Here is a 23,741-nt window from a genome sequence, read left to right as displayed (position 1 = left end):
TAGTGAAAACCTATTCATATGCTGGTAGGACACTTAGATGTTCTCTTCTGTGAAGTGACATTTAATTTTTTTCTACTTTAAAAAAAATGAACAGTCTGTTTTTTTCTTGTTGATTTGAGGAATTTAAAAATATATTGATATACTGGATACACATCCTATGTTTGATATATGTATTGTGAATACTTTTTGCCAGTCTGTGAGACTTTCAGCCTCTTTTGATAAATGGAAGTTCCCAATTTTAATGAAATCCAATTTTCTAACCTTCTTTCATAGCTAATCCTTTTTGTATCAAATAAGAAATTTTTCCCTTTCAAAAAGTAATGAAGATATTTGCCTATGGTTTATTCTAGAAGATTTAATTCTTTATCTTTCACATTTAGATTTATGACCCATTTCAACTTACTACTACTACTACTGCTGCTACTACTACTTTGGTGTCTGTTGTGAAATGTCATGGTTCCATTGATTTGTCTGCTTGTCCTTGTGCCAGTGCCATGTTGTCATAATTACTGTAGTTGTATAGCTAGTCTTGCTATATGATAGTTAATGTCCTCCTGTTTTCTTCTTCTTCAAGATGTTTTGGCTATACTAAGTCCTTTATATATCTTTATGAGTTTTAGAATCACTTTGTCCAAAGTGCCCTTTAAGGGTGATTTTGAGCTTATTAACTTATTAGCCATCTCAGGTCCTCCCACCTTCAAAACCCAGGTAACATTTTGAGGCACGAGTGACAGTGTATTTACGGTAGTTCCCCTCCCACTACTGAGAAGTTATCTCTTAAATACCATGAGACTGTAGTACATTTCACTGAGCCTCTCACTGTTAGACGCCAGCCTAGAACCCAGCTATCTTCAGGTAAGAAAACTATTCTTGTATTTCAGGCTTCTGAAATTTTCAATATATTATACTAGTCTTAAACTTTATGCCTGTTTCTCCTTTTCCTTAGTAGAGTTGCTCTGCCTTGGGGCCAGATCTCATCTTCAACTCAAATCAGCAATTGCCTCATGATCACCAGCTCACTCAGGAAGGGCTCTTATTTCTCTGAAATTTTAGTTCAGTTTGTCATTGTTTCCAATGATCACGGATATCTTTAAACTTATCAAATTTGCTGTTTATCCTTTCTTGTTGTTTTTCAGTTGTGACGTACATACATTTATTTCATTTGAAAGCAAAGTCCAAAAAACATTTACCGGACAGCACCTTGACCCTCTCATCCATCTTGGGTCTATCACAGGTGAGTAGTTTATGAGTGTTTGTGCCAATTTGGTATATCAGTGGAAAGGCAGTTAAAATGGACACACATTCCTGTAACAAATGATGTGGATCCCTGAGGGGGTTGATCAGGCTCTGTCTATTCCTCTGCCTTAGGACTCACTGTCCTATGAACTTGGAATTCAGCCAGTTTCCAAGGATGGCAAATTAGATTAACAGTCTCAGTTCTATTCTTCCTAGAATGACATGTCATCTTTGGTGCAAATAAGGAACATTTTGCTCTTGTAGGAACTTGAATTTCTGCCTCTGGCAAAAAGGCTTTAGGAGTCAGACCTGGACTGACTTCCAGTTTTGAAACCTAACTTACCATGTGACTATGCGCAAGCTACTTATTTTCTCTGATCCTCAAGTTTTCCATCTGTAATTTCATAATATTATTATGAAAATTAAATGTACAAATATAAGAAAAGTGGGTTGCACAGTACTGAAAACATAGTAACTCTTCCATAAACATGAGCATTTATTATAATAATTATTTATGAGCATGTCCTCTAATCTGATATATAGTGGTTTTTTTTTTTTTTTTCAGAAACAGGAAGGTAGGGATAGAAACATTGATATGTAGTGATACATTGACCAGTTGCCTCTCACACACTCCCAATCAGGGACCTGGCCCGCAACTCAGGCATGTGCGCTGACTGGGCATTTAACTGGTGACCTTTTTGTTCGCAGGTTGGCGCTCAGTCCACTGAACTACACCAGTCAGGGCTGACATATAGTTCTTGAGGCTAGGGATTATGCTTGGTTACTTTGAGGAGGAGTAAAATGTACATATAGTGAGATACACAAATCTTAAGAGTACCACTCTATGAGTTTTGAGAAATGCATACTCTTAAGTAACCCAAAACTCTAAGACATGATCATCACCATCACCCCATAAAAGTTCTCTTACGCCTCTTCCCAGTCAGTTCCCATTCCCCTGGATATAACCACTACTGATTTTTTTCTACCACAGTTCATTTTGCATTTCCTATTGGGTTGGCCAAAATGTCTGTTTACTTTTTTGTATGATGGCTCTAGTAATGTTTAGTTGTCTTTAACTTCATTCAAAACAATTTTGTTACATTGCATTGTGACAGATATCATATCAGTGTGCATTGGAAAAACTTCTCAAAGTTGGTGAATTTTTGTGCAGAGATTCTAATATTGGAGATGGAAGAAAGTATGCAACATTTTTGGTATATATTATTTTTTATTATTTCAAGAAAGGTAAAAATGCAAATGAAGTGCAAAAGAAAAGATTTTTGCAGTGTATGGAGAAGGTGCTGTGACTGATCAAACATGTCAAAAGTTTTTTTGTGAAGTTTCTTGTACTGTTGACATTTTGGCCAAATGATTCTTTGCTGTGGGGCTGTCTTATGCATTGGAAGGTGTTTAGCAGCACCCCTGGCCTCTACCCACTAGAAGCCAATAGTGGGAGATAGCCAACATACTGAAAATATTCAAATCAATAAAGTTATTGGTGAAAATGAAAAATGTGTCTTTATTTTATGGAATAAACTAAACAGACTTTTTGGCCAACCCAATAGAATTGCATATGAATGGAATTGTATAGTATGTATTCTTTTGTATCTGTTTTTTTTCATTAAGTATAATGTTTTTTATATTGTCCATGTTGTTGTCCCTATCAGTAATGGCTTTCTTTTTTGTTGCATATTAGTATCACATTGTATGAATATACCATTTTGTTTATCTATTCTCCTTTTGATTGACACCTGGGTTCTTTCCACTTTTGGGAAGGGGGAGCTATTTATTATGCATATGGCTGCTATGACCCTCCTTGTAAACTTTCATTTCGTGGGTAATAAAAGTATCTTGGAGTAGAATTGCTGGGACTACATCGGTGCTTGCTTAGTTTTACAAAAAACTGCCAGATGTTGTACCATTTTACACTCCAGCACCAGCGATATATGAGAATTCTAGTTGCTCAACATCTTTTGTCAACATGATGTTATCAGTCTTTAATTTTAGACAGTCTACTGAGTATGTTTTGGTAGCTTATTGTGATGTTAATTTGCATTTCCATGATATTAATGGTGTTGTATATGTTTTCATGCGCTTATTATTACAGGCACACCTTGGAGATATTACAGGTTCAGTTCCAGACCACCATGATCAAGCAAATATCACAATAAAGCAATTCACACATTATTTTTTTTCAGTTTTTCAGTGCACGCAAAAGTTATGTTACACTATACTATGGCCTATTAAGTGTGCAAGACCATTATGTCTAAACAACAGTGTACACACCTTAATTAAAAATACTTTGTTGCTAAAAATTCTAACCATTATCTGAGCTTACAGCAAGCTGCATTTGTTTTTCCTTATGGAGGGTCTTGTATTGATGTTGTTGGCTGCTGACTGATCAAGACGGTGGTTTCTGAAGGTCGGGGTGGCTGTGGAAATTTCTTAAAATAAGACAACAGTGATGTTTGCCTCACCAGTTAAAAGTTTGCCACAGCCAACTTGATTTTATTCTTCCTTTCACAAATGATTTCTCAAATATCACTGATCACAGGTCACCATAAAAATTTAATAATAATGAAAAAATTTGGACTACAACATCGATATACAAAGTGAAAAAATGCTGTTGGGAAAATGGCATCAATATACTTACTCAATCCAGGTTTCCCACAAACTTTCAATTTGTAAAAATACTATTTGTGAAGCACAATACAGTGAAACACAATAAAACAAAGTATGTCTGTATTTATTTTTCTCTCTTTGTGAAATATTTGTTCAAATCATTTGGCCATTTTAAGCACTGGTTTCTTTGTTTGTTTGTTTGTTTGTTTTTGAGTTGCAGGAGCTCTTTATACATACTGGATACAACTTCTTTGTCAGATATATGTTTTGTGAATATTTTCTTTCAATCTGTGGATGGCCTGCTCATTTTGTTTACCATGTGTTTTGATAAGTTGGTTTATCTTTGTACCTCCTGCTATTCCCATGCATAGTTGAAGTGATAATATTTACTGAATAATAGAGCTAAAAGTTGTTCATTCTTCCCACCTTTATTAAGTAACACTTACTGATTACCTACTATGTGGCAGCCTCTCTCCTGTGCTTTTGAGGATACATCAAAAAGTAAAACAGACAAGCTTCCTAATCTCATGGCACTTACATTTTAGTCTATATGTGTATGGTGGTGGGGTGGGAGACAGAAAAACAAATAAATAAACAAGAAAATATGAGATAATTATAGCTGCTATAATACAAAAATGCACTGTATGTATAATGAGAAAAGGATTATTAGGGAGCTTTTTCAGGTTAGAGGGTAAAAAATCTGAAGAAATTATATTTAAGCTGAGAGCAGTATGAGAAATAGCCTTTTTTCCCCCCACTGGGGGAAAGGGATCTCAGGCAGAGGGAACAACTAATAAAAAAGGCCTTTAAGCTATGGCAGGTGTAGATCAGTGCATAGAGTGCAGGCTTGTGAACCTAAGGGTCATTGGTTCAACTCCCAGTCAGGGCACATGCCTGGGTTGCAGGCCAGGCCCCCCCCCACCCTCGGTTGGGGGCACACTAGAAGCAACCACATATTGATGTTTCTCTCCCTCCATTTCCCTCTCTCTAAAAATAAATTATTTTTTTTAAAAGGTGATATCTTTAAGGTGACTTGGGACTAGGCACAAACTATACAAAATACCTCTTTAGGTAAACTACAGTGTCAGGAATTGGTTGCTTTGGAAATTATCATAAATGGAATACACTGTTGCTATACTGTTACTCTTTCTTGGTACTGCAGTACTTAGCAGGTTCTCAACATCTTCCCTGCCCTCCCTGCTTCCCTGAGCTCCTAGGGTCCAAGATGCTTTGAAGATAGGAATTATGGATTAGCTAACACAATGGTCATCTGGGTTAAGGCTAGGTCAGGAAATTTTTTCCATCAAAGGTGACCAAGTGATAGACAAAGTAAATCAAGGGTTGCATAAGTAATAAGCAACTATATTTGCCTTTATTAGATAATAAAATGTAAAATGTTTTACTGCATTTTATGTTTGAATTGTATAATGTGAGTCTATAAATAAAATATCAGTTTGATAAATGGAATATAATTTATTTCTTAATTTTTCCTAGTTTAGAAAGAGATGGAAGAAAAGATGATGGGAAGGGATAATGGAAGGTAGAGACAGAGAGGAAGTGAAATAGAATGAAAAACAGGTTCAGAAATACCAGTATATCAACCAAGAGGGGGGAGGAAACTGTCCTAGAGGGAGATGGAAAAGCTGAGAAAAAACTGGGTGAAAAGGAAGCCAGAAGTGAAATGGGTTTTGTGTGAGTGTGTTCCTATCATCCTCTCATGCTCTTGGCCTATGGGCACCATAGTATGTTATTGTTTCCTTTGAAAAATGTGGTGGTGCTCTCTAGTAAAATTTAACACATACTTTTCTTCTATGTTTCCCTTCTGATGAGCTGTTTCAATTCTACATTAATACTGAATTCCTTGCATGATTTCTTTTCATTATTTTCTTCCATTAGACTGTTTTTTTCATTTAATCAAAAATCAGAGATCTTTGAAGAAAACAAACTACTATGCCTCTAGTATCCATTCTCTTATACTCAGATAGAAAGTTTCCTATAACCAAAATCATACCTTCTGATCATCATGGTTTTGATCATGATTATAAGGCTAATCCCATTTCTACTGTCAGTATTTTGGACTAAAAAAGTGTGGTTCTGACAGGACTTATGCTAAATGCAGGTGGTTTATAACTCAGTGGGTCTAACCAGGCACTGTGGAGACCAGCAAGTTCCATGTGAAAAAATCACAAACCATCTGGTGATGACTTGCTATACTCCATCTAGTACAGGTCTAAGGACTGCAACTAGCTGAACATCACTCTGGTCCCAACTGCTGGAACAGGACAATAACAGATTGGGCATTATCCTGAAGGAGTGAGATGGATGGCTGTTTCCTAATACTCTTCATTAGAAGAAGCTTAACTGAGGCTGGATAGAAAAAAAAACAGCCTAATTTGCAGGATGGTTGCTAGAAATTTGATGTATATACTTGCCCAAGAAAACAGTTAGTCAAAAGTATATAGCTACACTGATCAACTATAAACTAAAGATATATGCTGTAATGCAAAATTATTGACTGTACTATAGCAGGAAGAGCAGCTTTGTAAAGGGAGATATGAAAGTGAAACAATGGAAGGAATTTATTTAGCAGTTCATGTGGGATACATACCAGCTCATCAGAATGGAAGGACAGAATAATCTACTTAAGGGGAGACAATTAGATATCACAAAACTAATGTAGACTCTGCAGTCTTGGGGACCCCAAGTCCTGACTCAGTCCTCTTGTCAGTTCAATTTAAGGTTTCAGAATTGGCACATGAAACCTCAGGACATGTGGGCTAAATGTCCTGGGTAAGCAGAGGAGAAAGAATGAAGAAAACAAATTATGAATTAAACAAGCAAGCAAGTAAGCAATATGAGATATGTCAAATTACTAAAAACTTGAATCTCCAACAAACTTTTTTTTACTAAAGAATATTTGACATGCAATGTTATATTGGCTTCAGGTATACAACATAGTGATTTGAAATCTATATTCTTTATCATGTGATCACCATAATAAGTGTAATAACCATCTGTCACCATACAAATTTATTATAATATTCACTATTTTCCCTATGCTATTTCCACAGGTATTATATCTCTATGACATTTATTTTTTTATACAAGACTCATTTTTAAGGGAAATGGAGGTGGTAAACCAGACAGTTGTGACTGGTAGATAATATTGGGCCAATCCCTAGATTTTTAAGCCAAGAATATGACTTTCAGAAGCATAAACACTCAGAAAGAAGGTATGCAAAGCACTCCAGACTATGCTGATGAGAATAGTATAACTATGGCTTTTAGACAAAGTTAGAGGAACTATATGCTAGATATGGAATATTGGCCATAATAGGAAATGACCAAGGAACTTATTCTAACAGAAGTTGTCCAAAATTTGCAGAAGACAGAAAATGTGGGAGTGTCATTTACTATACATCTCCTAGGTTGCAAAGGCATTTGGAAACTTTGATGAATGGATTATTAAAATCACAGAAAGAATTTAGCAGCACCAGATATAAATGGCAGTGAGGCAAACATGCTAATAAAGACAGAGTTAAATGAAAGACTCTGAGTGAATTATCTTCCTCAATAGAGATGTTGAAGAAAGATAGACAAACTATCTGTGTTCATTTTGTTCTCAAATCCCCTAAGAAGAGATAAAGATCAGGAAAGGTTTAAAGGAGAATATGACTAGTATATTGTTATAAGGCCATCAAAAAAGAGGAGCAATAGCTAGGGATACCCTTTCAACCTTACCCTATAGCCAGAACCTGTAAGATGGATAAAGGCTCAAGGATACTAATCTTTATATTTCTCTTTTTTATTATTAGGTCTGCTTTGCTGTTTTCTCTTGGCTGTGACAATCTGCCATAGGGTCATTATAATAGCAGTTCACTACCAGTACCAACAAGAGTACCACAAGTAATTTTGTGGGAAGTTCACCTTCACCAACTATATCAAAAATTGTTATAGGACCACTGGCCTCATTCGGTGCTTGATCATCATAATCATATCAGCGTAATTCCTGGACCCAACAAACACAGAACCATTGCCAGTCCCACAGGATTCATTGTAGCCAAGAGCTGATTTTCTACAGTTTTAGGATTATTTTATCTTCTGAGGAGAGCATTGAGGCATGGAGCCTGCACCAATCCCTGTGCTAGTTGGTGGACTTGTTGACTGTTTAGCCCAGTTAATAATAATAGCTGAAGAGATTCTACAAGTAATGTCACAAGAACAAGTTCCTTGTATAGAGCAAAGTGATGCAGCAGAACAAATAGAAGCAGATTCAGCTCCTTCTGAGGAAGCTGCACTACCAGACCTTGCTTCACTACCAGACCTTGCTAATCTCCCAGAGTTAGGATTAATACTTACACCAAGAGAAGAAGAGCTAATGTTTGATATAGATCAAGCTATGTTAGATGTAGAAAACTTGTATGGAGATGTACTCTCCAGTATAAATGATGACTTAAGAAGTGGATGAGACCCCGCCAGCATGTAAGAATTTACTGTATTTCTCTTTCAAATATTTTTTAAAAATATTTAAAAAATTTTTCTGAATATTAGCAATATGAAGTTTCTCCTAGTTCTGCACATTTTCCTGAATAATACCATATAGAACAAATAATATTTGGTTAATTCCAACAGAGGCTGATCTCATTTCTTCATTGTACTTATTTAAGAAGCTCTGACTTTAGCCATATAGTTCTTTACCTGTATCTGTTCTCCTGCTAGGATTTCTGATAATATGCACAAACAGTAACAAAGAAAATAAACTCCTCACCTAACAATGGAGTGAAAACCTGATGAACTCTATCACAGCTTGACACCCAATTTCATTATTCTACAATGAATAGAAGTTGAAAGAGGAATAATCCCCAAGATGGCATCATAGTGAATATATTCAAATTAACAGGACAAATTGGAACACTTTTTCTTTATTTTTTATTATTTAAATTATTTTATTATTGTTCAATTACAGTTGTCTGTATTTTCACCCCATCCCTCCCTCCCACCCCCTCCAAACTCATCTCCCTCCCTTGCTTCCACCCTCCCCCTTGGTTTTGTCCTGTGTCCTTTATAGTAGTTCCTGAAAACCTTTCTCCCCAATGTCCCCTCCCCATTCCCCTGTGGCTATTGTTAGATTGTTCTTAATTTCAATGACTCTGGTTATATTTTGATTGCTCTTTTCTTTTGTTGATTATGTTCCAGTTACCCTAAGAGTTCTGAAACACCAATCCAAAAGAACCTATGCACCCCAATGTTCATAGCAGCACAATTTACAGTAGCCAAGTGCTGGAAGCAAACTAAGTGCCCATCACTAAATGAGTGAATCAAAAAACTATGGAATACTTTCACTTAAGAAGATATAACTTCTTACTCTAAAAAGCCTCCATACTAGGCCTTTAGTAAAGTGTGTCAACCAGTGGATTCTATAGCAGACTAGTAGAAATGATTCTGAAAAAGCAACATCTACCAGATAATAAAACTGCAGAAAGGTTTTCAGATAACTTCTGCAAGTGAGAAGACTTTGAAAAAGCTGAGGCCAAGAGGTTGCAATGCAGGACTATTTCCTTAAATGTTGATGCATATTGTATCCACTCTGCAATATTGTTCCCTAAATGGAAGTGGCAAATTACATCAAATAACAAGAGAGAAGTACTAGTACTAGAAGGGCTAGATAAAACCCTGCAAGGATTATTCACTAAAGAAAAGTAAAATACTTAGGGTATAGACTTAGATATTGTGGTCCACAAGTAGTAGTGGATAAAGTGTACCTTCTTGGGTATAGTTAAACTTATAAACAATAGCTTGTAGACTTGTGATAGTGAACTTGTTGCAGCCTTGACATAGAAATTTTAACTATTGAGAGATGGAAACAACATGAATTTAAACAAAGTCTGGACTGGTATTTAGCCACAATAATTCTACAGATACCAGAAGGGGAAAATGCAATAGTTAGAGGACCTCCTATATCAAAACAGAGAGGGGCCAAATAAATGTGTGGGAAATTCACTGATAATACTAATTCCATGCCATACAATATCCTTACTTCCATATGGAATAATACCTACCCTTCAGACAAGCCTATAGACACTATGGTCATCCTTTCTAGAGAATGGCCTTTGTATCCCATGACATGGGCAATGACTAGGTGCACATTAAAGTGTACCATTAGACAAAGTGGTATATGAAAATTGTGAAATGACATGTAGAAGTCAATCCATACTGATAGAAACCTGACTATACAAATTCATATAGAGTGCTAAAGCATACTGTAGTCAAAGGGATTGAAAGACATTTAATTCAGATAACATTAGAGCTAAACAACATGACAGATGCTGCATCTAATATCAAGGTCTGCATACAGATATTGGCATACAATAGTGTACTAATTTCAAGTGTAGAGAATACTGATTCAATATTTATATACTAAAGTTTATATATATTACATATCCTATGATATAATCACCACACTAAGTCTAGTAACCATCTGTCACCATGCTAAGTTATTATAATATCATTGACTAGATTCCTATGCTGTATACTACCACATCTACATGGATTATTTACTTGTTAACTGGAAGTCTGTAACTCTTAAATCCCCTTCACCTTTTTTTTCCATCCCTCTGCTATCTCCTCTAGCAACCATCAGTTTGTTCTCTGTTTCTATGAGTCTTTGTTTTGTTTTCTTTACTCATATTTTAAAGATTCCATGTATAAGTAAAATCATGTGGTATTTGTCTTTGTCTGACTTATTTCATTTAGCATAATACCCTCTATGTTGTAATTAAATGTTTGGAAACAGCAAGGGAAGATATAAACTCTGCAGTGGGATTTTGGACTTTGGGAAATTGTCCTATAAATTTGTGTCAAAATAAAACTCAAAGCATAAATATTTGGACAAGGTCAGGAAACATATACAATGACAGCACATATAAGTCTGCTACAAATTATATTTGATGAGCAATTGAACTGTAAATGGACAAATCTGGTGCTTCTCAAATATAGATACTGAAATGTATCTATTAAGCCTACTAGAATTCTGGAATATGGGCTTTATACAATTCTATAACAGATTAGTGTGAGCTTGTTAAAATTGTTAGTATTAATGAGGGAACACAAGCAACCAAGCTAACTCAAGCAAGTCATCAAATAAACCAAGAGGAATCTGTGCGATTATTCCAGACCTTGAAACAAGATAAAACTTGAACTAGCCCATAAAACAACAAATGGTCAATGTGGTCCAGTATCAAAGCAGGAAAATGCTACAGCCTCGTAATATGTGGAGTTGTCTAGCTGCTTGGCTAGGTGGGCCACCTGGAAAGATTGTACTATAATGGCACCTCAAGAATAGATGAAATATATTGCAATGTTTGCTTTGATTATGTGCTTATGTTTTTAACAACTGTTAAGATGTAACCCTACTCCAAGGAATGATAGTTGTACTTGTTCTTTGGAACAGTTAGAAACAGAATCATTAGTAATAAGAAATAGGTGTAAGAAATAAGAAAATACTTCAGAAGTAGAGCTAGTGGGAACATATTTTAAGGAGAGAGAAGAAATGTAATAAGTTGCCAACAGTTATGCAGCTGTTCATGGTGGAAAACCATGGAGTTAGTTCCTAAGCAGGTTTATGAATCTAGCCTTGTTTTTATAATATACAAATTAGCCAACCCTAAGTTGTTGATTCTGATAGAAATAACTGGGTGGCAATTGATACAAATCATGCACTTAGAAGCATGATTAGATGGAGATATATTAACTAACTTGGAAGTCTTCTGATTGGATGCCTTTGATTAGAATCCTGCCAATCTTCTCCAGGAGAATGAACAGAGTGGCTGATCTTTTATCTAATGGTCAGCCAAAGAGATCCGAATTAGCTCTTTCCTGGAATTTTATTGAAATTTTTATTGAACTTATTGGGGTGACATTTATTAATAAAATCACATAGGTTTCAGGTGTACAATTCTATAATATATCATCTGTATATTGTATTGTGTGTTCACTAACCCAAGGCAAGTTTCCTTCAATTCTGGATCTTCTTGAGATAGGCTCATCATTCTGAGACAAACTTAAAGGTGTGAAACCAAGGGAGATAAGCTGGTAGATGGCAAAGAATTAGGAAGCATAAATCTTCCTCATGTGTGTGATTACACAGCTTCATTCTTATGTGTGATGATTACTGCTAGTTAATAGAATATAATTGAATATAATCCTTATTAGTTTAATCATACAATTTTATTGTTGTATGTTTTAACAGATTTTATCTAATAAACTTCCATTTGAAAATCAAAGAACTTGTGGTCATTTTAATTACTTGGTGGTAAGTTTAGAGGCTACTAAACAAGCAACAGAAGGTGGAATATACTCAGAGAATACTGAACCAGGAGTCTGAAGTTCTACTTCTGGCTTTGACACATAATCCTGGACAAATCTCTGAAATATAGTCTTTTATTATTTGTAAAACAAGAGTTAAAGTAATTTTTCTGTCTACTTTCGATGGTAATAAGGAGCAAAAAAATGATACACTTTTCAATGGCTTTGGCATGATATATCATACCAATGGGACAGAATATGTGAAATAATGGCTTTTTAGAAATATCTGAAAAATGTCTATATGATGATACCTGCAAGTCTCTGTGATATGTAAAGATTATCCAATAGTTTTATTAGAGATTATCACTTTCTTAATTTACTCCATGTCAAAGTTATAGTTTAGACTCAGTTTTTGTTTCATTCTTCCGAGCTTGTTATTTTTCTAACCAAATTAAATTCTTTTTTGGAGTCCATGTGAGTTCTAGTAGGAATAGCAGTGAGGAAAAACAACAATAAAAAGTCTTTCAGGAAATAATGAATTACGTTTCATTTAAGGTTAAGATTTTGTTTCTGAGGGTTATGTAACTCCAAACATTAACTCGTTATTATCCAATTAGATTTTTACAATTATTTTTATATCAAAGCTGACTATTGTGTTGTTGTATTGATAACCTTATCTTAGCAGACCAGAGGTGTTTACTCTTTTCCTCTTGGGTATACTTAATACTTTTTCAAGGACCTGATCCCTTTAGTCCACATTTAAAACTTGTTTACTTCTGAATATAATATGCTTAGTTCACCAACCAACCAACCAACCAAACAAACAAAAATCTTAAGAATAACTCATAGCTCTTGAAGTTATTTGGGAGTTATTTGTATTGACAGATACAGCTATATATTGGTGTCACATGTCAGATCTCTTCAGTGTAATAAAGTCTTTGAAGGTGATCTCCACTTATGCCCTGGAAGAATGGAAATGTATTTCGGCAAGGTAAGGAAAACCACTGAACTTTACCCCTTGTCACAATTTCATCTTAAAGACCCTAGTGAAATGCTCAAAGGATCTCAAGAGGTACTTTTTAGATTAACACAAGTATTTATGTAAAGTGGACTAGGGAGCCACATTTAGAAAATACAACTTTAGTACTTCAGATTTGTTTAACCAAAGATGTCATTAACAAAATCTGTTGTTGAAAATGCATAAACACACATGCTTCTAGATTAAAACAAATTCTAGCAATATTGATCATTTTAATAGTTTTATTCTTAAGTACTGGCCTTTCTTGAAACTGTATTTTCTAAATTTTTAATGTTGGCAATTCCCTAACTTCCAGTTTTGGAAAATAGGTTGTATTGCTGCTCATTTTACAGAGAAAATATTGTCTGGATTTTCTTGTTTGCTTGTTTTTGTGGAATACAGCTTTTCAGCTCAAGGTTTAAGTGACAAAGAGGCATGCTGTTTGTTTTGACACTTTTAGATGTGGGCAGGCTAATCTTTGGGTACTCTTCCCTAGTGCAGGAGTCTCTGGTGCTCTTCTCTTACAATACCTCCACTTGTTGAAAAAGTTTCTTTTTGTATTGGATATTTCTTCCTGGTTGAAATTACAGAATGCTTTAAAAGAAGGTTAAACAAGGAGTCAGCAGGAATGACACAAGAGAGTTGAGAAATGGTACATCTGCTCTTTCCTGTTTTGAGTATAGACACTAAGAAAGTAACCAACCTGTCCTTCAAGATAGAACCTCATGGACCAACTGGAATTAGGCATGGAATCAGGTGTGAAAACAATTTTTTCTCTTTTAGTTAAATTGTCCCATTCTTATTTAGAATTGTTCCTCCTTTCAATAATTCTGGTCCTAGAAGATAATTCTTTTCCAGCCTTCCTTAGGACCTGAATGCCATTTGGAAAAGCTTGCTGTTAAAGAGATGTCTCCAACTTGTTTATGTACTCCACACATGCAACTCTCAAACTAAATGTGTTCCATCAGACCTGGGGTGTAACTCACTTAAGATGTGAATTATTTTTCTTCTATGAGTAAGCACACTTAAACTATATTCCTCCAAGAAAACTGAGGAATTCTATCTAACAGAAGAGCTGAATTCATTTGTCCTATATATAATAGAAGGATAAAGTTAGTTTTCATTTATTTATTTGCATCCAATGAAAAGGTTAGTTTGCCTAGTTATATCACATCCCATATAAGGAGAGTTTGTACTGTGAAAATTGGTGCTCAAGTGTATTGCGTAATATGATAAAATAAATTATCGAGATTGCAACTCTTTTTATGCTTGTGGCCTTAAGCATTGTTTGAATGCTTCACTTTCTAAAAGACTAGATTGTGGGTATTTATTAAACAGACTTAGTCTGCTTCCTCAGATGAAGGACTTTTGAGAATGAGGTGCTGGCAAGCACTTAAATTATTAGAACCCCAGTAGCTCACAAGATTGTGTTTCTTATCCAAACACACTAAACTTGAAATTACAAAAACAACCCCCCAAAAAGGATGATGCTAATTTGTTCAAGGTGAGAGTATTCAGTCTTAAACTAGACATGTGGATTGAATAGAGAGTGATTAGAGACTATAGTTGACTCTTGAACAACAGGTTTGAACTTTCTAAGTCCAGTTATCTGTGGATTTTTCTTTTTTTAATGAAAGGGTTTTTTTTAATTTAATTTAATTTTATTGATTGATTGTAGAGAGAGAAATGTTGGTTTGTTGTTCCACTAATTTGTGCCTTCATTGTTGCTTCTTGTATGTGCCCTGACTGGGGATCGAACTGCAATCTTGGTGTATTGGGATACCGCTCTTAAGCAACTGAGCTACCTGGCCAGGGCCTGGATTTTTTTCAACAATACTGCAAACCTATTTTTTCCTCTTTATGATTTTTAAATACAGTCATCCCTCACTATATCACGGTTCACTTATTGCAGCTTCACTGCATCGCGGGTTTTTTAAAAATATATATATCTAATTCTGTATCATGTCATTTTCGCTATATCATGGGATTTTGCAGTATATAGGTATTTATATAATATTTATTATTTTAATTATTTTTGCCTAAAAAATTTAAAACAGTATAAAATATAAAAATGTTAATTCAAACATATTAAAAGAATATTAAATCGAAATAAAATACATTATGTATTTCATCAGTGGATGAATACATACTGTACACAATGGAAATGCAGTACGCCACTACTACTTGTGCGAGTTTGCCAACATGAGATTGTACACAGCACACTATTGGCTGATGGAATGGAAGGCGACCAACCACAGCATTGTGTTCTGTATCCTGGGTGCTGATTGGCTCAGTGACCGTAGCATCGGTATGTTTGCTCTCCCACACTGTGCCCATATGTTCAGCATCGCTCCTTGTCCACTTCACATTGGCATCTGATCACTGCGTGTAGTGTTGTTCTGCGGTGTTGTGCTTTTGTGAAGTTTTCGTAAAAGTTTGAATTTATTTCAAGCCCTACAGTGCCACCCAAATGTTCTGTGCCTTATAAGGCTTCTGGCAGTGAACCCAAGTGCCAGAGAAATATGCTTACCATCAAAGAAAAGGTGGAACTTCTCAACATGTTAAAGGAAGGCAAAAGCTACGTGGCTGTAGGCCACCATTATGGGATCAATGAATCTACTGTTCACTACATAAAGAAAGATGAGAAGAATATTAGGTCTATGGCAACAATGACTTTTAACAAGACCACAAAGAGGGTGGTCACTTCCCGCAATAAGGCCATTGTGAGGATGGAGTCTGCATTGGCTCTGTGGATAAATGACTGTAAGAAGAATATCTTGCTGGATACCAACACCATCCGGACAAAGGCCAAGAAACTTTATGTTAGTTTTGTGGAAAGCACAGATGTTCATGACGGTGATGAGGATGAAGATGAGGACAACGATGCAGAAGCAGGACCGTCGAGTGCTTCTCCCACCAGACCAACCCCATTCAGTGCCGGCAAGGACTGGTCTGACAAATTTTAGATATGCTTTGGACTCAAGAGCATTTCTCTCCATGGAGAAGCTGCCTCTGCAGATAAAAGGCAGTGCCAGCAACTCCCCATAACTATGTTCATCACTCGGATGAAGAGATCAGTGACGCCTATGCCTTTAGCGGAAACAGAAGTTATGGCCCAGGGTGAAGTTACTGCACCACCTGATGAAGCGCCTGATGAAGTAGTGCCTTCAGAAGAGCTGTAATGGTCTTCTTGGCTGTGCAGTATATTCATCTCGTCGTCATCACCTTCATCGCCACAGTACTGCAAAACTACATAATTCATGATCTTCATCATTCAAGTTGTAGTATACTTCACTGGTGAGTACCCATATAGAATTTTATATGTTGTTAAAATTATGTAGGTTTAAGAGTGTAGAAAGTGTTTAAGAGCATATGAAAGTGTTTAAAAGAGTGTGGAAAAGGTTAATAAGAGGGTGGGAAAAGTTTATAGGAGTGTGGGAAGGGTTTGTAAAGCCTTAAAATGTATATACATAATAAAATAAATATAACGCCGCTACTTCGCGGATTTTCACCTGTCGTGGGGATCTCTGGAACATAACTCCTGTGGTAGGTGAGGGATCACTGTAGAAGTTTCTTTTCTCTAACTTACTTTATTATAATAATGCAGTATACAATACATATAACATACAAAATATATGTTAATAGAAATTTATGTTATCAGAAAGGCTTCTGGTTAGTATTAGTTTATTAGTAGTTAAGTTTTGGGGGAATGAAAAGTTATAGATTTTCAACTGTGTGTGGGGTCAATGCCCCTAACCTCTACGTTGTTTAAGAGTTAATTGTATACTCATTTGAGACTCATTGGAACCACGGATTTTAAAAATAACTGTATTTCAGAGATTGGCAATCATTATGGAGTTCTTTAGTGGAAAGGAAGTCACAGTTCACAGTTCACAAGAGATTTACAGATATTGATGAGTATAAATCAAGTTTTAACATTCTGAAAGCAGTGTCTTTGGAGTGCAAACAAACCTTAGAATACATCTGAATTTTCAAGCTTGCCCTGCTAATCATTGTGGCCTGGTTTGAAGAGAAACTAAACTAAAATTGATCTATAGCCATTGTTAAGGTAATTTATCTTCGAAAATTTGGAGGTAAATATATAAATATTGAAATCTGATGTCTCTGGCCTTTGGGTTAAACTTTGGACCATTTTTTAGTTTATGTGAGAGTCTATTCTTTTTCATGAAATTATTGACATTGGAGTTGAGAGTTACTCAGTATATTTGCTGTAATTGCTGCAAGCCTAGAATTGGAGTTTGATGTGCTCTGACTAAACCAGTTTGGTGTATTAAATTGCAGAGTTCTCATTGATTTGATTCACGATGATGAGTGAATACCACCAGGCCTAAAATTGTTGATTTTGCATAAATACAGTGCTTTTGGATTACTTTTGTATTACTGCTGAATATCAATAATTTTGAGTAGTTAAAAGGTGCTACTTTGCCAGTATTATGGATTAAAAATAATGTCTGTAAACTATGAAATTGTGATTGTATGGGCTCACAGTTTGAAGAAAAGTAGACACACCAATACTTATGCATCTTCAAAAAATGACTCCTAGTGGTGATGGTTGCCCAACAACACGAATGTACTTAATGCCATTGAACTCTGAACTTCAAAATGGTTAAAATGATAAATTCCATATTATTATATTTTACTACAATAAAACAAATGACCTTTCCCACTTGAATGTACATAGCAAATGGACCCTGAAAACAATTTTGGAATCTCTAGTACATAATTAAGTGAGCAAAAAACAACATGCTGCAACTCCTTGTCACATTTAAGTTGGTATAATGGTAGCTGAGAAATAAATTTTATGAACATATAGTAGCATAGAAATAATCTGTAATAACAATAATTTATGAAATAAGGGACATAGAAAACAAGGCTTTAGGAAAGTAAAGGACTAAAAAATGAAGGTTGGAGGGCAGTGAATGTAGAAGAATCCAAGGGTGAACCCATGGTCATAAGCCAAACCAATCCCCATGTGAATAAGGAAGTCATCACAATGTTTTTCAAATGAAGAAGTAACTAAAATTGGCAAATGAAGCTTATATGAGCAGAAAGGGTCAAGTGATGAAGTAGCTGGGAAATGATCTATTAATACAAAATTAATGAAATTGCAGTGAAATTGTTTGAAAATAAATGCCCTGTCAATCTTCAGGGGGATGGGGACCTAAAATTATGAAGTTTATCTACTATTTAGTGAGGTAAGGAATGTGAACTTGAGTTATATTCTCAATATCTGTTTTTTTTTACAGTTGTATTCCCATTAACCATTTTGTCACCTGGAAACAATTCATGTTCTAAAAATACCTGTTTTTTTCTTCCTCACAGAATTATAAAATATGTAAAGTTAAAAATACACTGAAAGTATAATATACATAATTAATGGAAATGTACATATATATCAAAGTGAAGAAAAGTCCATTAGCCTTTACAGCAGACTACTCTAAACAACCGATACTATATATCAAGAATAGGGTGATGGGGGAGGGAGAGAGGTGTAAGGGAGAGGATGGGTAATTACTATATCTATTACCATGGGTCCCATGTGTAATAATGAAAATGAAATGAATAATAATAGCAGCTAATATTTATTGAATGCCTAATGTATGCTGAATATTGTACTCTGCAGAAATATGTTTTATCTTATGTAAACTTTATATTTATTCAGGAGGGTAAGTGTTATTATCCCCATTTTCAGAAGAGAAAAGTGAGCTTAAATATCTTCAGACTTAGTGAAATAACAAAGCAATTAGTGGCAAAAAAACACACAACAGGATAAGGAGACTTTGGTGGGCCTATCCATTTACTATCTGCCCCAGTACAGTCCTTTCAATCTTCATGTTGCTTTTTTGTCATGTTGCACCTCCTCCAAGGTTTTCCCTGGTGCTCATTTTTGCCTAATTTCAAAGGCATATAATTTTTTTCTTGTTTTAGATAAATGGACTAGGTAAACACACAATGCAATTTGTCTCAGGGCTTGGTTGGACCCATGAAGAGTGGCACTGCCAGTTGCCCTTCAGATGGCAAGCAACTCTTGGTTCAACCTGTTTAAATCTGGCTCCTGGTAGCATTGGAAGAGACATGAAAATGGACATTAAAGTACTTCCTGTGCCACACTAGCACATTCTCAGTTATTTTCTATAATAGACCTATGAAGTGGAGGAACTATTATCACCTCCATTTTATAATAAAAAAAATAAAAAACTAATGTCCTGAAAATTTGAGTGACTTTCTTCAGGTCATATAGCTGGTGAGTTGGAATTCCACCTTCAGTTGCCTTGGGTCTAAAGTTCATTCTCTTTCTACTGTACCATCTGCCTACTTAAAGACTTAAATTAAGCTTCTGGGCTTGCTAGGAGTCTCCCTAAAATTGTTTGAGTCAATGGCATAGAACAACACTGGCTAGAGTAAATGTAGCCAAAGTGGGAAACAAGCCTCTCATTCTGCATTCTGCTTGAACTAAGTTCCCTCAAAGAGGTAAATCCTAACAGTTTGGAGGTCATACCATAGCAGATATTACTCTAACCTTCTATAACACTACACCCTGAGTATGACTCTATCTTTCAAATGTATGCCTCAGCCTTCTTGCTGAGGAGCTTCCAAGGACTTAGTTCTATCAACAAGTACGACCATCCGGACAGTAAACCATCCGTAATCACTACCCACCATGTCCCAGTATATAGGGCAGGGTCTTTGTTATGTGTTCTAATAGAAGTTCTCTTTCAGAACACTTAAGGATACTTTGTAATTATATATTCACTAGTGTTATTATTTACTTAATGTCTACCATGAACTTGTAAGCTCCATTAGGACAAGGTGTCTAGTTTCTGCATTCCAAACACCTAGAACAATGCTAAATAAGCATTTGTTGAATTAATGAGTGCTTTCCCATCAAAGAACTAGGTGATCAGTATTTTTCCTTACTTATCTGGCCACCAGAAAATATGCAGAGGCTGTATGTGTGTTGGATAAGTGGGTATGTTTTTGAGGCCTATCTAACCATTTGTTTCTTAAAGGGCTAAGTGCTAGAAAAATGTTGACTCTGCTCTGCTGCTCTGTACTGGAGGGCTTAAGCTTCCTTGACAGGAAAGAAGGACTCAGCTTACCTCTTTCTGGTGATATTTGATTGCTACCTTGAGCTTGGCCAAGTCATGGTACTTCTGAGGGTCAAGTTCTTCACTATGGTCATCTCGATGGTTGAGGATGATTTCCAGTTCCCGGGAGCTCTGAGCTTGGTCCAGCAGGTCTTTGGCAAAGAGTTTGCACTGTTGGGAGAGCTCCTCATACTCAGCCTTAAACTCATTCTCTACCTTGCTGAGCTCCTTGAGCTCCCAGCCCAGGCGGAAAGCAGTTAGGATGGGGTCCTCACTTGATAAGGCAATGAGTGAGGGGCTTGCCAGAGCTTTATAGATGTTCAGCCGGGAGCGAGAGTGACGCAGGCTGTCTACCTCTGAACTGGACACACACTCCACACAGTTGCAGCGGATCTGGTGAGGCCGTGGAATAGTGACTTGTTTTTGGACAAGTAATTTGATGATTTCATAGTTGTTGGTGTGGGCAGCCAGCATAATGGGAGTGATGTCTGGTGTGAACTCAGAGAACTGGGTGTCCATCATCAGAGTGGGGACCTAGGTAAAGCAAAACAAAAAGCCTAAGAGGGCAGGATTAAGGCTTGGAGAAAGGGGGAGCACAGGGTCCATCAAATGTCAGTAATTTGGAAACTGGAGTAACCATGCCTTTGCCAATTCTCCTCCTTACCATAATAGCTTTTTGTGGAATGTTTATTGTATGCCAAGCACTGCTCAAGTGCTTTATATGTATTTACTCATTTAATTTGCACAATAACTTTGTGAAGTAAATATTCCCCTCAAATGAAGAAGCTGAGGCACACAGAGTTTAAAAACATACCAAAATTACACAGCTTTAAGTAGTTTCTTTGGAACCATCTGATTCTGTTGTCTTTGACTTAATATTGGACAAGGAGCCTTTCACCCTCCATTTAGCTTTCTGGGTATGCAACACCAGAAATGACATCTTTAAAAAAAGCAAAAAGCTGGTCTGTGATCATCAGCCATGTCTTCCTACCCAGACTGCCTTTTTTCCTTCAATCAGTCTTATCATTCACAGATTGCCACACCTAACTCATTCATTGCTCTGTGTGTATATCCTTGTGGGATTCCTGTGTGGAATTGTCTACCCCATTTCTCTACCAACAAAGGGTTATTATAAGTCCTGGCTTCTTCAATAGCTCCCTGTCTTAACTTGATTTCCCCACTTCATACTGATCACCCAGATGTTGTGGCACTAGGTTACAGCCAAGACTTCACTTTGATCAAACTTACATATATTGTTATCTTATTATTTCATATGTACCTTTTTTGCCTCTCCAATAAGGTTGTGAGCTCTTTGAAGACAAAGCTGTCTTAGTCTGCTGTTGTTTCCCCCATAGCATCTAGCACACAACTGGACACACAGCAGACACTCAGCAAAAAAGAATGAAGTTTCCAAATCTCAAATTAAGACATTGACTCTTGTTTATAAAAATGGCTCCTACAATTCAAGTCAATGTGAGCTAGTTTCCTTGGGTCTTTCCTTCCCATGTCTAGCTGAGAAGGTAAACACTCCAAGACTTTAAAGAGTGTTAATAGACAGGTTCAGTAGGGAATACCTTGAAGTCATAAAACTTAAGACACTTCCTGCCTGTCATTTTCACAATTCTATTGCTTCAAAATGGAGATTCTGACCCAAAGACTATAGATTTCTACTCTTCTTTTACTCTATTCTTCTGCCTCTCTCTGTCCTGCTGCTATTCCCTTTCTAGACTATGCAGGTACCATGGACTGTGATGACAGCCATGGTAAACAGAGATTCCACAGTGAGGATCAGATGATTCTGATAATAATCAGGACATTATGATATGGTTGACATCAAGAACCAATAGTTAATAGATAACAGAAATTAAGACTAGGTTTTGGTGCACATGTACAATTCATACTAATAAATGGTAGGAAGTGGTGAACTGTAGAGCACATACCTTCTCAAGTGAGGCATCTGCTCTTCAGCTTCTTATTATAAGGACAAACAAGGGCCTAGTGTTGCAATTTTTCAAGAGAAATCAGAAGTATGTAAGTTGTGGAACTAATAAGGGGTAGGAGAGGGAGCTGGACATTTAGGCAGGAGCTAGATAATAAAAGGCTTTGTTTGCCATGTTAAGGAACTTAATGGTCTCTTTTGTCCATAGGGAGCCGCTGAAGAGTTTTAATCAGGACAGGATTATAGTTCAACAAGTATTTTACAAAGATCAGTTTGGCTAAAGTGTGGTGAATTGGCAGTGGTAATTGTGTTGCTAATGTTTAATAAGCAACTTTCCACAGAAATCTTGATTTATAGTGTTAGCCAATTTCTTTGGGATAAATATTGCCACTATGGCCAATTTCAAGTTACCAATATGACAACATGGAACACAGAGTTGGGAAGAGATGTACATGGTCACTTCTCACCAGCTTGTGTAAGCCAGCTCCAGTACACCATCAGATGAGTTTCAGAAAGATAGGGCTAGTTAAAATGTATCACTTATCTAGGTGAAGAGATGGTGAGATCTTAAACAGTGATTCTAGAGATAGACAGGAAAACAAACAAACAAAGAATCAAAATATAACCGAAGAAACTGAAATAGAGAACAGGCTGACAGTGACCAGAAGGGAGAGGGGAGAGAATTTCAGGGGAAAAGGGGAAGGGTTTACAGAAACAAGTATAAAGGACACATGGACAAAAACTAGGGGGGTGGAAACAGGAGGGAGGTGGTGAGGGCTGGTGGGGGCATGGGCTGGGATGGGAGTAAAAGGCAGAAACCTGTACTTGAATAACAATTAAAACAAAAAAAATATTTTCAAAATTAAAAAAAAACAGGTTTAAGACATTCATTGAATGTGTGAGGTAATACTGGAAGGTGAAGTAAATCAGCTTTCTGGATTGCATATCTGATTGATTGTGATGCCACCAATTGAGATAAGGTTTTTTAAAAGTTCAATTTTGAACACGTTGAGTTTGATGTACCTATTGGACAGTTGCAAGACATTGTATAAATCTTGCATGACTTTTGAAGGAAAGTTCAGGGCTGAAAATGTAGGTGAGAGTCTTCAGCCTACAATGGTTGAAACCCAAAGTATGTATGAGATCAGCCTCTACCTGCCCCAGCTTCCCCATATTTGGGCCTATTGATCTTCCCCAAGGACGCAGCACTGTCCCAGTTTCCAGAGGAATCAAAGCTCGAAGCAGGAAGTACTCAAGTGGTCCACCTCAGCCTCCTCCATTTCAAATTCCAATCAGTGGGAATTTGCATTATGGTACTATCCTTGTTCTGTTAGTTTCTGAATCCCAGCTTCTTGCCTCCCTCAGTCGTAGTTTGTAAAGGAAGATTTCTCCTTAGATCCCTAGTCTGAATTTCTGTTTATGCAATGGGCTTAATATCCCAGAATTAGTACAGTTTCTGGATTATCTGTGCCTTTGATTATCTTTGAGTTATTTTATAACTGTAAATTATAAT

The 23,741-nt window shown here is 36.3% G+C and overlaps 2 protein-coding genes across 2 annotated transcripts in view; one reads left to right on the top strand and one right to left on the bottom strand.

Moving 5' to 3' along the window:
* The window catches only part of TRPC5 (transient receptor potential cation channel subfamily C member 5), a 346,676-nt gene that overhangs the window by 106,411 nt on the left and 216,524 nt on the right, over positions 1–23,741 (bottom strand). Inside the window, exon 3 of the mRNA XM_045817615.1 lies at positions 20,302–20,823. Within this exon, the coding sequence (XP_045673571.1) occupies positions 20,302–20,823 (522 nt within the window). The remainder of the gene's footprint in view (positions 1–20,301; positions 20,824–23,741) is intronic.
* On the top strand, positions 7,979–8,326 carry TRPC5OS (TRPC5 opposite strand). Its single transcript, XM_045817450.1, has one exon. The coding sequence runs from the start codon at positions 7,979–7,981 to the stop codon at positions 8,324–8,326; it is 348 nt and encodes a 115-aa protein (XP_045673406.1).

Source organism: Phyllostomus hastatus, unplaced genomic scaffold, assembly GCF_019186645.2.
Source record: "Phyllostomus hastatus isolate PE091 unplaced genomic scaffold, TTU_PhHast_1.1 phas_scaffold_28, whole genome shotgun sequence".
Classification (NCBI taxonomy): Eukaryota; Metazoa; Chordata; class Mammalia; order Chiroptera; family Phyllostomidae; genus Phyllostomus; species Phyllostomus hastatus.
This window is presented reverse-complemented; position numbering and strand designations above follow the sequence as displayed.